The sequence below is a fragment of the Lissotriton vulgaris genome, chromosome 6, assembly GCF_964263255.1.
Source record: "Lissotriton vulgaris chromosome 6, aLisVul1.2, whole genome shotgun sequence".
Classification (NCBI taxonomy): Eukaryota; Metazoa; Chordata; class Amphibia; order Caudata; family Salamandridae; genus Lissotriton; species Lissotriton vulgaris.
Genome location: NC_141694.1, coordinates 1,705,026,620 through 1,705,043,418, shown reverse-complemented (window position 1 = coordinate 1,705,043,418; position 16,799 = coordinate 1,705,026,620). Strand labels below are relative to the sequence as shown.

General features: G+C 46.5%; 1 protein-coding gene across 1 annotated transcript in view; it reads right to left on the bottom strand.

Moving 5' to 3' along the window:
* RRP15 (ribosomal RNA processing 15 homolog) overlaps positions 1–16,569 on the bottom strand; it is a 239,079-nt gene extending 222,510 nt beyond the window's left edge. The window contains exon 1 of the mRNA XM_086927908.1: positions 16,390–16,569. Coding sequence (XP_086784034.1) covers positions 16,390–16,441 — 52 coding nt within the window. The 5' untranslated portion in view covers positions 16,442–16,569. The remainder of the gene's footprint in view (positions 1–16,389) is intronic.
* Positions 16,570–16,799: the final 230 nt, after the last annotated feature.

The window sequence follows — 16,799 nt, the reverse complement described above, 5'->3', positions numbered from 1 at the left end:
AGGCCAATATATCTGTGGCTAATCCTTAATTTATGTAAAAACAACAAGAGACAGAGGGATACACAGGGTATCACTCTTGGTCCCCCTCATCAATATCATAAACACAAAAGAGTGAGGCCAAACGAAGGAAAAAGGGGAGAGAGCCAGCACGAGAAATCACTCTTGTTTAAAAGAACCCTCTCACTAACCTAGTTGGTGAAATGCTTCATCATTGGGTCCCCACCAGAGAGGCCGAATGCCTCTGTGGTGTGCTACGACGCCTGGTTACAGCAGAGCAGGTTTTTGAATGGTGTAAGTGAGATAGTGAAAGTGTATGGTTTAAAAGATACCTTGGTTTATTCCCAAAAGAATTTTTAATGGTGGAAAACGAGGTACCACTAAAAACAAGTGATTTGGATGTTTCCTATCTGGTTAGATTGACCAGACACATCCTATTAAACTAAATGAAAAGATTGGTCAACATGTTTCTGCTTCAAAAATGCAAATTGGCGAATCATTCGTCAGGACCGTCCCTCCACAGCAGTATACGCGCGTTAAGGCATACCCTAACCTGTGGGGAATGCAACGAACAAACTCACGGTTTATCCGTTAAGGCCTTCAGGATTTCCGAAAGCCAGTAAAATGTGAAGTAATGGATGACTTCACGTCATGGGTCCCGGTGACGGCTTTGGCCGCTAATCAAATATTTAAAAGCGTGCGCGCCCGCATTGCACCTGCCAGTTCCGTTGTAGCACACCGGGGAGGCTTTCGGCCTCTCTGGTGGGGACCCAATGATGAAGCATGTCACAACTAGGTTGGTGACTGAAGGTTCTTTTTAACAAGAGTGATTCCTCGTGCTGGCTTTCTCCCCTTTTTCCTTCGTTTGGCCTGACTCTTTTGTGGTTTATGATAATCCTTAATTTAACCATCAGCCAACGACCTGCCTTGGCATCCCTTGCCCACTGCTGGTGAAAGGCATTCCCACTTGGGACAGGCAGTGATACAACCTATCTTTGGCCTCCTCTTACCTCACTGACTGTAAGGTTCCTAAGAGCCCCATGGCTGTCACCAGTGGCAGCAGCCCTTGGAACCCCAGTACTGGCCACACGAGCTGGGAGACACCCAGTCTCCAGCTCCGGTGATAAAAAGTTTGGCATTAAAATGAATGCCAAACTCACATTGGCCAATCAAGTCTCTACTGTGTTCGGGACTTGTGTGGGCTTACTCAGCCAGTTGAGGAAACTCTCCCCTATCCTCTTCTTCTCAACCATGCGGACAGTGGTTGCCTCCCTGATCCTGGCCCTTTGTGCCTCTGGGCCGGTCACTCCTCCACGCACTGCGCACACTCCCCGTGGGTGTGCCCTTGCTGCCCCGTTCCCGCCGCTGCTCGCAGCTGTGCCCCTGACCACGAGGCGTGGTCTCTGCTTCTGGAGCGCAGCGCCGCTTCTGCTGCCTGCGTGACCTTTTGTTCCTGCCTCTGCCTCAGCACTTTCGTCTGTCCCCCCTGTGTTGGGACTGCTTTCCCCCGCTTTGCCCAGCATTTTTTCTTCCTGCAGTCTCTTGCCCAGTCCGACGTTTTTCCCACCGTGCCCCCGCCACCTCCCCGCTCCCCGCCGCTGATCCCCTGCGGCCCCGCCCCCCTCCACCAGGAGCCTTCCCATTCGCCGCCCCGCTCCCGCCTCCCAGCTGCCCCTCCCTCGCTCCGCCCCCTCCACTCTCCTCTTATGGCAGAGTGGCCAACGCGCAGCGTGCAACGCGCAGCGGGCGCGCCAAAGGTGCGCCAAAGGTAAGCCCGTCTGCGCCCGTCCGCGCCTGGACCGCGCCAAGTGCCAGGAACCCTGGACACCAGCCGGACCTACGACGCCGCCACCCTCAACGCACTCAACACCGGCCGAATCCCGGGTTGCTACCGAGCCATCCCGAGACGAACCCACGGACCCTTCAGCTGCCACGCCTGCAAGTTCACCTGCATCCGGACCTGTCCGGCACCAACACCCGCCAAGCCGAACAGCAGCAGCAACCACCTGAAGTGCATCCTCCTCAACACCCGCTCCGTCCACAGACACGCCATCAAACTCTGGAACCTCCTCGACACCACAGCTCCTGACGTCGCCTTCCTCACGGAAACCTGGATGAACGACTCCTCAGCGCCCGACATCGCCATCGCCATCCCAGAGGGCTACAAGATCACCCGAAGAGACCGCGAGAACCAGACTGGAGGAGGCATCGTCATCATCTACAGGGACACCATCCGCATCAAGACTAACACCGACGACACCCTGACAACCGCCGAACACCTGCACTTCCAGATCCACACGGACCCCAAAACCACCCTCAGAGGCACCCTGATCTACCGACCCCCGGGACCACGCACACAATTCAGCGAGGACATCGCCGACTTCATCAGCTCGCATGCCCTCCCCTCCGCTGACTACATCCTCCTGGGGGACATCAACTTCCACCTGGAGAACAACAACGACCGCAACACCATCACCCTGCTCAACAACCTCGGTCTCAAGCAGCTGGTGTCCACCCCCACCCACCTCGCCGGACACACACTCGACGCCGTCTTCTCATCCAGCAAAGACATCACCTTCAGCCACGCCACCGGACTCCACTGGACGGACCACAGCTGCGTCCACTTCACCTTCAAAAGAACGACGATCCACCACCACCAGCAACAGGTTGCTCGAAGAAGCTGGAACAAGATCACAGCCGACCAGCTCGCCGCTTCCCTGAGCCAGCACCCTCCCGCCAGCTCAGCGAACCCCAGCCAGGCCGCCGACAACCTCACGAAGTGGATCAGCAACTGTGCGGACAAACTCGCCCCACTGAGGACCCCGCCCAGCAGACCCGGCAGCAAGAAGGCCCCATGGTTCACCGACGAACTCAAGAGCTCCAAGAAGAACTGCCGAGCCATCGAGAAAGCCTGGAGAAGGGAACCAACACCGGAAAACATGACCACCCTCTAGCTTGCACCCGGAAGCACCACCAACTGATCCGCGCCACCAAGAAAACTGCATTCAAGGACCGGCTGGACAACAACGCACACAACTGCAAGGAACTCTTCAACATCGTGAAAGAGCTCTCCAACCCCAACGCCGGAAACAACGACATCACCCCATCGCAAGACCTCTGCAACTCCCTCGCCTCCTACTTCCACAACAAGATCGCGGACATAAACAACAGCTTCAGCACTCAACCGACGAACGCCACGACCGAACCACCGCCCCCCACCACCACCCTCCGCGCCTGGACTCCGATCAGCACCGAAGACACCGTCCGCATGATGAACTCCATCCACTCCGGATCTCCAACCGACCCCTGCCCTCACCACGTCTTCAACAAGGCCGTTGCTGTCATCGCACCCCACCTGCGGGACATCAACACCACCTCCTTCGACACCGCCACCTTCCCGGAGAGCTGGAAGCACGCCGAACTCAGCGCCCTACTCAAGAAACCTACAGCGGATCCCACCGAACTCAAAAATTTCCGCCCCATCTCGCTCCTCCCGTTTCCAGCCAAAGTCATCGAGAAGACCGTCAACAAACAGCTGGCCTCCTTCCTCGAGACAAATGGATCCCTCGACCGCTCACAGTCTGGCTTCCGAGCCAACCACAGCACCGAGACTGCCCTCATCGCTGCCACCGATGACATCCGAGCCCTGATGGACAACGGAAAAACAGCGGCCCTCATCCTCCTAGACCTCTCCGCGGCAATCGACACTGTCTGCCACAGCACCCTAGTGCAGCGCCTCAGCAACGTCGGAATCCAGGAGAAGGCACTGGAATGGATCATCTCCTTCCTCGACGGAAGGACACAGAGTCCGTCTACCACCGTACAAGTCAGAAGCCACCGAAGTCATCTGCGGCGTCCCTCAAGGATCCTCGCTGAGCCCCACCCTCTTCAACGTCTACATGAGCCCCCTCGCGGCCATCGCACGCCAACACAACCTCAACATCATCTCCTACGCGGACACCCAGCTGATCCTCTCCCTGACCAACGACCCCGCCGCCGCCAGAGCCGACCTTCACGAAGGGATGAAAGACGTAGCCGAGTGGATGACAAACAGCCGCCTGAAACTGAACTCAGACAAGACGGAAGTCCTCATCCTGGGCTCCTCGCCCTCCGCCTAGGACGACTCCTGGTGGCCCCCCGCCCTGGGCACCGCACCCAAACCGACAGACCACACACGCAACCTGGGCTTCATCCTGGACTCCTCCCTCTCCATGACCAGACAAGTCAACGCCGTCTCCTCGTCGTGCTTCAACATCCTGCACATGCTACGGAAGATCTTCCAGTGGATCCCCACCGAGACCAGGAAGACGGTCACCCAGGCCCTCGTCACCAGCCGACTGGACTACGGCAACGCCCTCTACGCCGGAACCACCGCCAAGCTCCAGAAGAGACTCCAGCGGATCCAGAACACCTCAGCCAGACTCATCCTCGACATCCCACGACACAGCCACATCTCCGGACATCTGAGAGACCTCCAATGGCTCCCCGTCAACAAAAGAATCACCTTCCGTCTCCTCACCCACGCACACAAAGCCCTACACGATCAAGGCCCGAGCTACCTCAACAACCGCATCAACTTCTACGCTCCCAAACGCCATCTCCGATCAGCCAGTCACGCCCTGGCCGCCGTTCCCCGCATCCGAAGAACGACAACAGGAGGAAGGTCCTTCTCCTACCTGGCCGCCAAGACCTGGAACTCCCTCCGAACGACCTGCGCCTGACCCAGGACCACCTCTCCTTCAGGAAGAAGCTCAAGACCTGGCTGTTCGAGCAGTAGCAGCACCCCCCCCCCCCCCCACCCCCCCCAAGCGCCTTGAGACCCTCCGGGTAAGTAGTGCGCTCTACAAATGTCTTTGATTGATTGATTGATTGGCCCGTCTTGACTATGGGAACTCACTTTACATTGGACGGCCCGATTCACTGCTGGGAAAACTCCAGGTGGTGATGAACGATGCCGCCAGGCTTACCTTCAAGTTGCCAAAACTCATTCAGGCCTCACCCCTACTGCACCAATTGCACTGGCTCCCCATCAAGCAGAGGGCTAAATTCAAAGGCCTATGTATCAAACATTAAGGCCCTATATGGAAAGGTACCCAAACATAACAAAGAAAGTCTGGTGAAATACGTCCCCGGCCGCACCCTTAGGTCCTCCAAGAAGGGCCTTCTAAAATGTCCACGGTTCAACTACACCACTAAAGGTGGTCGAGCCTTCTCAGTCCTCATCCCGCAATTATGGAACAGGCTGCCTGGTCAGCTTAGCTCCGAGAGCAGCCTCCTTCCATTCAGGAAGAAACTGAAGACTCCATTATTCACTGAAGCCCGGGCATAGCACTCCCCTCTGAGAGACAACACCCACCCTGGACTATCGCTGATCTTCTTGCAGCACTTAGAGACCTGCAGGTATTAAGCGCTCTACAAGTCAAAATTAACAATAACAATGGAGTTGAAACATACCCTGGACACAGACTCTTTCTTGCCTGGGCAAAGACTCTCAGTCATACAGCAGTCTAAGTCACAATACCTAGTGCAAACTAGAGAGCTTTCTTGTCATTTGAGGAAATGGGATACATAGCAAATATATCAGACATCCTCAAAGGCAGAACATTTCAAATGAGAACTTTCTGGCCTTCCAACACAACCAGGTCATCTGGGATTACCATTTGACCCAAAGGCTGATTGAATTATTGGCCAAGTATGGAAGAAGTAGTTTGAGTCCTACCAGCAAAGAGGTTTGCTCTGGTGGGCGCGAGAAGCCTTCTGCACAATACTTGCTTTTTTATATGATTTATCCGTGTATTTTTTTGCGATTTTTGCCAAATAGATCTTTGAAAACCCATAGAATAAAAAGATCACATAATATTTTTTTAATGAGATAAACATCAAGGAAAATATCAGCTCAAATTTCATCAGTAACAGATAGTCGACACCTACTCATTGTCAAATGTTGTATTTAGGTATCCTCATGTGGAAGTGCTTACTTCTTCAGGAGTGGTAGTACTAATCTCAAAATTGGGATTTGCCAGGGAAAAAAACGGATGTTGTCCATCATTCAAGAGAGATAGTTTTAATGCTACCTGAAGGCCTAAACGTCTCAAAATGCAGTCAGCCATTAATGTATGCTTCCAGCCATTGAGCTGCTCCAGTTCTTGCTGAGGAGGTGGTGTAGCGTTAAACTTTCATTGGATTTAACGTTTGCCTGATTCCATTGCTTTACATAAGGGAAGGTGGTCCCAGGAGAACAAATTAATGAAGCACAAAAATTTGAAGACCTCTTACACAAAAACAAAAACAAACTACTAAAAGAATGTTTGCTGTCCAATGTTATTTAATCACATTGAACATATGCCCTTATATTACCAAGAAATACAAATTTGTACCTAGCAAGTCGCCTACCATAGACGGACGTACCTCTGATGGCAGCAGACTGACGGCAACCGTGGGCCCTAATATACGACTGGCACAACTGTGTTCCTACTTTACAGTTTAATTCAGAACCTTGGAATCTTTTTGGCCATACCTTATTTGAATGTTTGAATTTTTACTTCCCATTTTCCTGATATTAAGAGGTGTTGTGGAACCCTCGTAATTCATTGAAGTGCCATCCTCTCGCTCTCTCGTCCTGGAGCCATTTGACCCTCCCACACTATCCAACCATCCAGTTGATGATGGTCTATGGTGCCCCTATTCAGTCCTGAGAAAGACCCCGTCGTAAGGACTTAAGCAGCCTACTCCATAGTGGGGCCGAAACGTATACATTGTTTCCCTGTTTTGCCAGTTTGTCAACAGTGATAGTATGAACAATGGCCTGATAGTAAATTTCTGTTAACGGCGAGGCTGGGGAAATATTGATGTGATGGATGTATTGTCACTACCTTCCCTTCTCACTTCTCCTAACCTCATTTGATGCACACAAACGTTTCCAATCGCCTCCCCTCTTTTTGCGTGGGGCACTTGCTAGGTACAAATTTGTATTTCTTGGTGATATAAGAGCATATGTTCAATGTGATTAAATAACATTGTACGACAAACATTGTTTTACTAGTGTGTGTTTTTGCATAAGACATCTTGAAATTTGTGTGCTTCTTAAATTTGTTCTACTGGGACCACCTTCCCTACTGTATTGCTTGATACCCAAGTCCCAGTGGTTTATTTGGGCTTACCCCTTTTTCATAACCGATTCTATTGCTTATCAAAAGTACCAACTATAGCACTAACATGCAAATAGTATTGTTTACTTTTACTATTTTTTGCATTCTCAGATTGCATGCAATCTGAAAAAAGCCTCCTCTGTATTGACAGGAATATTGACCTTGCCTTAAAATTTTAAATTACTGCCCCTCTTTTTCTTTCAGTTGACTCTCTACTTAAGTTCCACTCTCTGCATGAGAACAGCTTACTCTATATCACATGTATTTTTGTCTGAATTCCTATTCTTGTATTACTGCAAATTGTCCATACCTCATTTCAAAGATCACAACCTAGCCTTTAAAAAGTCAAACCCCTTTAGCCTAACAATAAATAATCTCTGTTGATCATTTACTAATGCCGCCAACCATGTACATGAATGGACATACCCGCTTTCCCACTTAAGATCACGCCTAAATCCAATTAATTTAATTTACCACACAGAAAAAAGAGTAAATGAATGAAATGGTTTCCTTGCAAGCACAAGACTAGTCCCAAAAACCACTGGAGAAAAAAATAAAACATGGATTCTGGAGCAGCGTGCGGTATCGCATTAAGCTCTTTTATGCCTGAAGTACGATGTAATTCCTGAATTGGAATATTGTGATTACAGGTGATTTTATTACTCTTCTCATTCACACGCCAGAGTATGATGACCAGCTAGCAGTAGAAAATGAAATTTGGTCAGTAAACCAACAAACAGCCTATCCCTGGAGGAAACCCACCAAAGTAGGCAAGGACTTGGTTACCCTGCTAGAATATTAATTTTTAGTTAATGGGAGAACACCGGACGATAATCCTCCAAATATTACTTGTTATGGACCACTGACTAGGTCCGTAATTGACTATACTATTCTTTCCTTGCAATTAACACAGCAACTAAGTACGTTCAAAATTAAGTGCACAACGGATAGTGATCACTCAATCCAACATATAGCCATAAATATTCATCCAGACAGATATCAGTCTGCTCCAACAATCGATGAAGGAAGTGCACTTACCACCTATAAACAATTAAATAGGTCAACCCATTGACTCCCAGAACTCACTGGCAAAGCTGAAACAGGCATGGAGAATAGCATAATGTCATCCCCCACAGTATTAAATGCCTGGATCAAATTTGTGACCGAAATGACGAACCATAAGCCAAATCTAAAACAGGGGTGTGGTATTTAATAAAATATATACTTGTCCATGGGACAGGTAGCTTCATAAATCTAGTTGTCCTGTACAAAATTCACTTGTGCCATCATGTAGTGCACCGTCAAAAATTGGCAGCACTCATTATATAATAGCTCGGATAATAGCCTCTCTGTTTAGGTCAGGCTCATAGTATAGTAGGAATTGAATACTAGTGATTTCCTTATTTTGCCGCTTTTCTGCAGATATACCGATTCAGCCCTTCATTCACCCACTGATATCTCGCATTTCACCTTTACTTTGACTTCCATGCATTCTATCATCATCCTTTCACCATTCTGTTTGTCAATTCATCTATCTGCCCATCCACATCCAAATCTACCCATCCATCCCCAAACATATCCATCCATCTCAGCCATCTGTTCATCCTTTCGCTCACCCATTCTTCCGCTCATCCATCAATTTACCCTTTCACTCTTCCATCCTTCCGCTCATCCATCAATTTACCCTTTCACTCATCCATCCACTTACTGATCCACCCACCCTGCAACCCATCTATCTTTTCACCCTTTCCTTCATCAACACATCCATCGTCCATCCACTATTCCCATCATCCATTCTTTCACTAATTCATCCATCTAGGAAGCCACACTTACACTCATGCTCACTCATCTATCTACCCTTTCACCCACACATCCATCCTTTCAATCACTCACCCTTACACGTTAATTATGGGCCTTTGTCTGCCGAGCTGCAGGCAGAAGAGGCTCATCAAGAGCTCCACCCCCACTGTATCTGCTAAAGCGAGTGGTTCACGACGCCCTTGGGGCCCAACCTATCCTTCCAGCTCCAAATCTATCATTCAAACTCATCCATCCCTCCTTCCTTCCATTCATACATCCATCCTTCCTTTCGCGTATCCATCCATCCATCCACTTTCAAGCTCTCCATCCACCCTTTCACTCATATCCATCCACTCTTTCACTCATCCCTCTCTCCATCTAGCCATCCTTTTGCTCTTCCATCTTTCACCCCTCCTTTCCACTCCTATCCTCCCTTCCACTCCTATCCAACCCTTTCACTCATCCCTCCATCCATCCTTTTGCTCATCCGTCTTTCACCCCATCCATCCTCCTTTTTACTCCTATCCATCCACCCTTTCACTCATCCCTCTATCTTTCGTTTCACTCAACTATCCACCCATCAATCTATCCATCCATCCATCCTTCCACCCACCCACCCACCCACCCACCCATCCATCCATCCATCCACCCAGCCACCCAGCCATCCACCCAGCCATCCACCCAGCCATCCACCCACTCCATCAGCCACTCATCCACTCTTTCTCTCAACCACCAATCCACTCTCTCTCATCCATCAATCTACCCTTTTATTCAAGCATCCATCCTTTCACTCATCCATCCTATTTCACCCCATCTATTCACTCACCATTTCACTCATCCATCCTTTCACTCATCCATCCACTTTTACCCCATCCTTCAATTCATTCACCCTTGCACTCATACATTCATCCATTCTTTCACTCCTTCATTCTTAAATAGGGGGGGGGAGCGGGGCACAGTAAAGCTCATGCTTTCCCTTCTCATGCAGCACCTGCACAACCCTCCTTTACACTTTGCTTTGCCAGTACACCTTATGTTTCACCCAGTGCCTGTACTTGTGACCCCACCCCACCCCCCTCTGCTGCTCCCTCTGACTGTCCTGACCCACTCCCCTTGGCCTCTCATATTGTATCGCATCCAGGGCTTACATTAAAGTTAATACATTTGCCCATGGGGAATTGATGCAATCCTCAGGCGAACCCTCATTTCTCTCCTTGCACTGGGCCTCTCATCTCACTTTGTGCGTGCACCAGGGGCATCTTAACACGCCGCTTAGCAGCTACAGCAGCTGTGGAGTTCTTAATGGGCCTCTTCTTTCTGCAGGTCCAGACAAAGGTTCATAATTAACATGAAATGGTGGATGGATATATACATGGATGAATGAGTGAAAGGATGTATTTAAGAATGGATGAGTGAAAGAATGGATGAATGTATGAGTGCAAGGGTGAATGAATTAATGGATGGAATGAAAGTGGATGGATGAAAGAATTGATGGATGAGTGAAATGGAGAGTGAATAGATGGGGTGAAAGTGGATGGATGAGTGAAAGGATGGATGCTTGAATAAAAGTTGAGAGAAAGAGTGGATTGATGTTTGAGAGAAAGAGTGGATGAATGGCTGATGGAGTGGGTGGATGGCTGGGTGAGTGGATGGATAGCTGGGCGGTGAGTGGAAGGATGGCTGGGTGGACGGATGGCTAGATTGATGGGTGGAAGGATGGATAGATTGATGGGTGGATAGTTGAGTGAAACGGTAGATGGAGGGATGAGAAAGGGAGGATGGATGAGTAAAAAGGAGGATGCATGGGGTGAAAGACGGAAGAGCAAAAGGATGGATGGAGGGATGAGTGAAAGGGTTGATGGATAGGAGTGGAAAGGAGGAAGAGCAAAAGGATGGCTAGATGGAGGGAGGGATGAGTGAAAGAGTGGATGGATATGAGTGAAAGGGTGGATGGAGGGGGTGAAAGTGGATGGATGGATAAGCGAAAGGAAGGATGGATTATTGAATAGAAGGAAGGAAGGGATGGATGAGTTTGAATGATAGATTTGGAGCTGGAAGGATACTCGCTTCAGCAGATACAGTGGGGTGGAGCTCTTGATGAGCCTCTTCTGTCTGCAGCTCGGCAGACAAAGGCCCATAATTAGTGTGTAAGGATGAGTGATTGAAAGGATGGATGTGTGGGTGAAAGGGTAGATAGATGAGTGAGCATGAGTGTAAGTGTGGCTTCCTAGATGGATGAATCAGTGAAAGAATGGATGATAGGAATGGTGGATGGACAATGGATGTGTTGATGAAGGAAAGGGTGAAAAGATAGATGGGTTGTAGGGTGGGTGGATCAGTTAGTAAAAGGATGGATGAGTGAAAGGGTAAATTGATGGATGAGCGGAAGGATGAAAGAGTGAAAGGGTAAATTGATGGATGGATGAGAAGAATGGGTGACCGAAAGGATGAACAGATGGCTGAGATGGATGGATATGTTTGGGGATGGATGGGTAGATGGATGAATTGACAAACAGAATGGTGAAAGACTGATAAAAGAATGCATGGAAGCCAAAGTAAAGGTGAAATACTAGATATCAGTGGGTGAATGAAAGGCTGAATGGGTAGATCTGCAGAAAAGTGGCAAAATAAGGTAATGACTAGTATTCAAATCCTTCTATACTATGAGCCTGATATAACCAGAGAGGCTATTATCCGAGCTCTAAAATAATGAGTGCTGCCAATTTTTGATGGTGCACTACATGATGGCACCAAAGGGACAAGTGGATTTTGTACAGGACAAGTAGATTTATGAAGCTACTTGTACTATGGACAAGTAGATATTTTATTAAATTCCACACCCCTGAATAGAGTGGTCTAATTCTAAGAACTTGTTCCCACCACAACAAGCCGGATTTCGGAAAAGGTATGTTACGCTAATTAATATGACAACAGTAGAATCCATTGCGGAAAAGAGCAAATGGCAAAAGAAGAAACTGCAACTCTGCTTTATAGATCTGAAAGCAGCTTTTGACCGGGTTAATCAACCAGTTCTATGGATTAAATTGAGACAGTGGGGTATTCAAGAAACAATGCTAAGAGCAATTGAATCGGTATACACAGAAACATGGATTCAGATTAAGGTAGGGGATGGGACCAAAATATCGAGAAAAATACCAACAGCAAGGAATCTTAAGCAAGGGTGTGTGCTAGCGACACACCTGTTCAACCTCTTTACTGCGGCTTTATCCAACCAACTACATCAAGTCAATTTGCCCGCTCCAAGGTTAGGTTCACTAAAGATATCCCATATACTATATGCTGACATTGTGCTGCTGAATCACACAGAAATTGGACTTCAAAGATTGATAAAAGAAACTGCGGCATATACAAAACTCAATAAATTGGAAATTAACATTACCAAGACAAAAAACATGCGTATTGGGAATAATCCCCATGCTGCACTAAAGATCAGGCTGGATAATGTAACCATAGAAGAAGTCAGTGTTTATAAATATTTAGGTTTCAATTTTATAAAAATTTTAACTTCCGTGTACACCAACAATATATGGTTAGGAAAAATAATGCTATAAAACATTCATTCAGTTTACTTGCAAAAAAATTAGATGGCCCCTCTTATCAACCATTGCTCTCTATATTCAAAGCTAAACTGTTTCCATCTATTACTTATGCAAGCACAGTGATGCATAGAAAGGAATCCAAAATGGTGGATAGATTACAAGTCAAAATATACAGACGGGTCTTTGGTCTGCCCTGTAATGTCTCCCCTGCTCAAATTTGTTTGGAATTCGGATTGACACAACAAATCATAGCAAGAAGATATCACTTCATTAAATCCATGCATAAATTACAAAACAATCAGTCTAGCCCTCTGATCAGTGCTCAATGGGAATCAGTGTCAATACGGGTGACTTATGGGACTTGAATCTATTGCATACCACTTTTTGCCAAGCCATGAACAAAACTGCAAAAATACATTCGCTAGTTAAGGACAAAAGCATATTTTCGCAGCGATCCCATGCCTGGATGACAATTCAAACCTATGTCACATTGAAACCGGCAACTTATCTACACTTAACATATCGGGTGTATTTTAAGAAAAAACTATTGGCCATGCGTTTAGGTGAACTGCTGTCTCTGTCAGACATACCAGAATGGAGATACAAAGGACCAAAAAAGTGCAGACTATGTGATGCTCCGAATGAGGATTTTGTGCATTTGGTCACCACATGTCCCAAATTGAATAATGTACGCCGCACACTCTTTAAAACACCCATTTAATGAGAGAGGGATACGTACGTGTAGAACAGCCATCATGAGAAGTCTGGCCCCTACAGATCCTCAGTTAAACTGCAAACTTCTGAAATTTTTACAAATTCACGATAAAGCAGTTAAGCAGAATTGTGAGCTACATACCATAGCATGAAGAATTTGCCTTGTACAATGACTACACAATATTTATACCCTGTTAAAACAGTACTAAAATGTTGACACTTAGAGAGTTGTGAATTTTATATTGAGGTGTACGTCGATTTAGAGCATCGGTGAAGAGTATCTATATTAATGACTGAATACATTTTACAATGATAATGTTTTTTATCAAGACAATAAGATTATCCTGAGCTGTAGCAATATTAATTCATGTTTCTAGGATAAGTGATTATTTTAAAAAGGATTGCTTTTATATGTATATTGTGATGGTTTTTGTTAACTAATAAAAATAAACTATTATTTGATTTGATGTTATGCCTTATCAAGGGCAACAAGTCCCATATAATGCAACCACAATACGAAACCATCCTGGCCCACACTAACGCTAATACCATACACTCAAAAGGTCAGGCAGTCGATTGTAGTTCACACAGGCTACAAAATAATTCCCTTATTCTGTGAGACAGTCCGACACTTACATAAAACAAAATTTCTATGGGTCCTGTCGCCCAGTAGTGTACCAGTTCACAGCATTAAGCCACCCATCACAACACAACAGGCATGGAATAACTTAAGAGATTCTGCTGGCCAATGGAAGACTTTAGTATAGTCCACCACTGCAGGTTCCAACATGTTACAAACTGTGACTACTTTTGACAACTCAAAATGACAATCAGCTATGGAATGAGGTTACCAAAGTCCATCCCAGCAGATTTCTCCACCATTTCTATCTCCAAATAAAGGCTGCTCAGGACCATAAACTTTAAACAAAATATCTCTGAATGGGAAACCTAGTTAAAATAACCAGCTAAGTGGAACAGGATCATAATAAATTTCATAAAGGGACCTGCAGAGCTGCTAAAAGCGGTCACCTTACTGAAAATCCTCAACTATGCGCCTTCTCTCACACCTCTTCTTTCATTACACTTAAGTACTATGTCCTTTAGCACAATAACTGCTCCTTTGTGATCATCACACACGACGTTGAAACACTTCACACATAAGATCAAAACAAAGACAACACACTTCTGACCACACATCCTAAATGGCGTAGCGTGCTACCCATGCAAGGAAGCACTTTAGGGTACTAAGTGTACAAATATGTGCACATTTTGCAATGCAATACAATCCAGGTTAACGGCTGCAGGTTAAAGGCTTTACTGAAATTCACAAAGACACTGAGAAAGGCTCTGCAATGCAAAGGACAAAATACCAGATATGAGGCTGATAATTTTCAGGTTGCTCCGAATAAGACTGGTTTACTCCACGATTTGTATTTTCACCATCTGTGTTGCTAACATGCCATCCACTGTCATGCTCGATGCTAGACATGTTTGACAGCCACAGCCCCAAACAAACTTGAAGGAAAATAATATAGAAATAATAAGCAATATTAGAACATTGGAATGTTGGAAGCTCCATTGAAAACAATGGAGTGCTCTGGGCTTATAATGGCTGGTATAAGCCTGGAGCTCCAACATTCCAATGTTTTCTTTGTTCACAGCTCTGGCTGTGAACAAAGGCTTCAGGGAGCCTGAGGGGATTCCAATCCCCTCACGCTCCCAAAAGGCATTTTTTTTGTTACAACATTCTGCCCTCTAGTGACAGAATGTTCTAATAGCCATATAGCCCTTCGTAGATGGGCTATACCGCTATTAAAGTCCCTCTCCCTTGTTAAAGGCCCTCGCCTTCGGATCGGGGCCTTGAACGCTGGAGAGGGCCTTTAATAGCCGGTATAGCCCTCTACGGCGGGCTATAAGGCTATAAAAATAAACAGCCACTAGCAGAGCACCGTCTACTCAGACAACATAATTTGCAAACTGAAGCTAGTCAAAGATCAACACTCTGGAGCGACATTAAGTGCCTATAGAGGGAATAGCCAGTTAAAGAGAAGTATGCCATAGCAACGTCAACATGTGGTGAGGATGCTATTAATCATAACATTTCAGCATTTCCTAAAAGCGGGGGGGGGGGGGGGGATGATTCTTAAAAAAGGAAGGCAAGACCCATCATAATACATTTAGGATTAACAAAAAAAATACCAAACGACAGCACCAGTGAAGTGTATATGAACAACAAACTGCTCATTCTAGCAACCTTGCTAGACCCAGGAGTTAATCCTTGCTACCATTCAAAATAACACAGGCTTCAGCTGGCACCGTACACAGCTTGAGCCCAGAGCCCAATGCCTATCAAAGGAAACTAAAGCACATGTTCATCTTTTGGGGCAACTTGACGCTGAATAACCAGTGTTTATTGTTTCCCAACTAAATAGCACTCCCTTATCAACTTCTGAAAGATGAAAGGCTGAGTGGCGTCAAATGGATTCAAACCTCTGACCATGCCGTTAAACACATATTACTGGAGTTAATGCTTTATTCCCCTGAACCATCAGAGCAGACTACGTGATGACTATCCATTTTTTAGTGTAAGTAGGCTTATAATACCCATTTATCTAGCATAGTATATTTCCAACACTCATTTATTTGATTAGGAAGAGACTGGTTAGCGCGGTTAAGGCTGGCTAACATGGTTAGCGCGGTTAAGGCTGGCTAACATGGTTAACGTGTCTCCTATTGTACATTTCTTAAAAGCAAAACATTCTTTGGCGATTAGGCTGCGAGCTAAAGAGTAACAACTTGTAAACAGAGGGAAATCATCCTGGATAGATTCCCATAATATACTATGTAGTAGGGTAGCATGAAAAAACATTTCACATACAATATGAACGAAATGCGCAAACAAAATTATATTATCCGGTCTGTCAGGTATGTAACTCGTTTATAGCTTAAGCTTCAGTAACCCTGCGGTGCGAGCCTACACATGTTCTGAAAGACTGGGCTCAGTGTGCAGACCTGTGCTCAGTGTGCCGGCCGCGTCCGACTCCTCACACAGTACCCTTTCCCAGTGTCCAGTGACCGTACAGATACTACACTTCCAGTCTACCACGCACATGGGCCACCAGGAGTTACTCCCGCTTCGCCTAACCTATCCATAGATAGCCACAACTTACCCTCTGATTGAGGAGAGATGGGACGTTGGCTGTCCACCTCCAGAGCCATCATTGCTACTACAGGTATGACAGTTACGAACTCTAAAACAGAAACAATCCTTCACTAGATCCTGGAAGTGTGGGCTGGCTCACGTGTGCTTGTAGTGGTGTTTCACAGAGTGCGCAGAGAGCACCACCGAGTAGTACTTCTTCTATGTTTATGGGGAAGTCACGCTACCACACTGGCGGACATGTTGGTTTGTGATACGTGTAACCAAATATATATTGATCAGAGTAAACTATTCGGTACTTAATAGGGAGGGAGGTGGTACGTAATAATACCAAAGTCAATCTTTGCTACTCGTCAGTAAAGAGTAACGCTTCACCCAGATCATGTACCTATATCCGAACACTATGTCAAAAGATTTAAC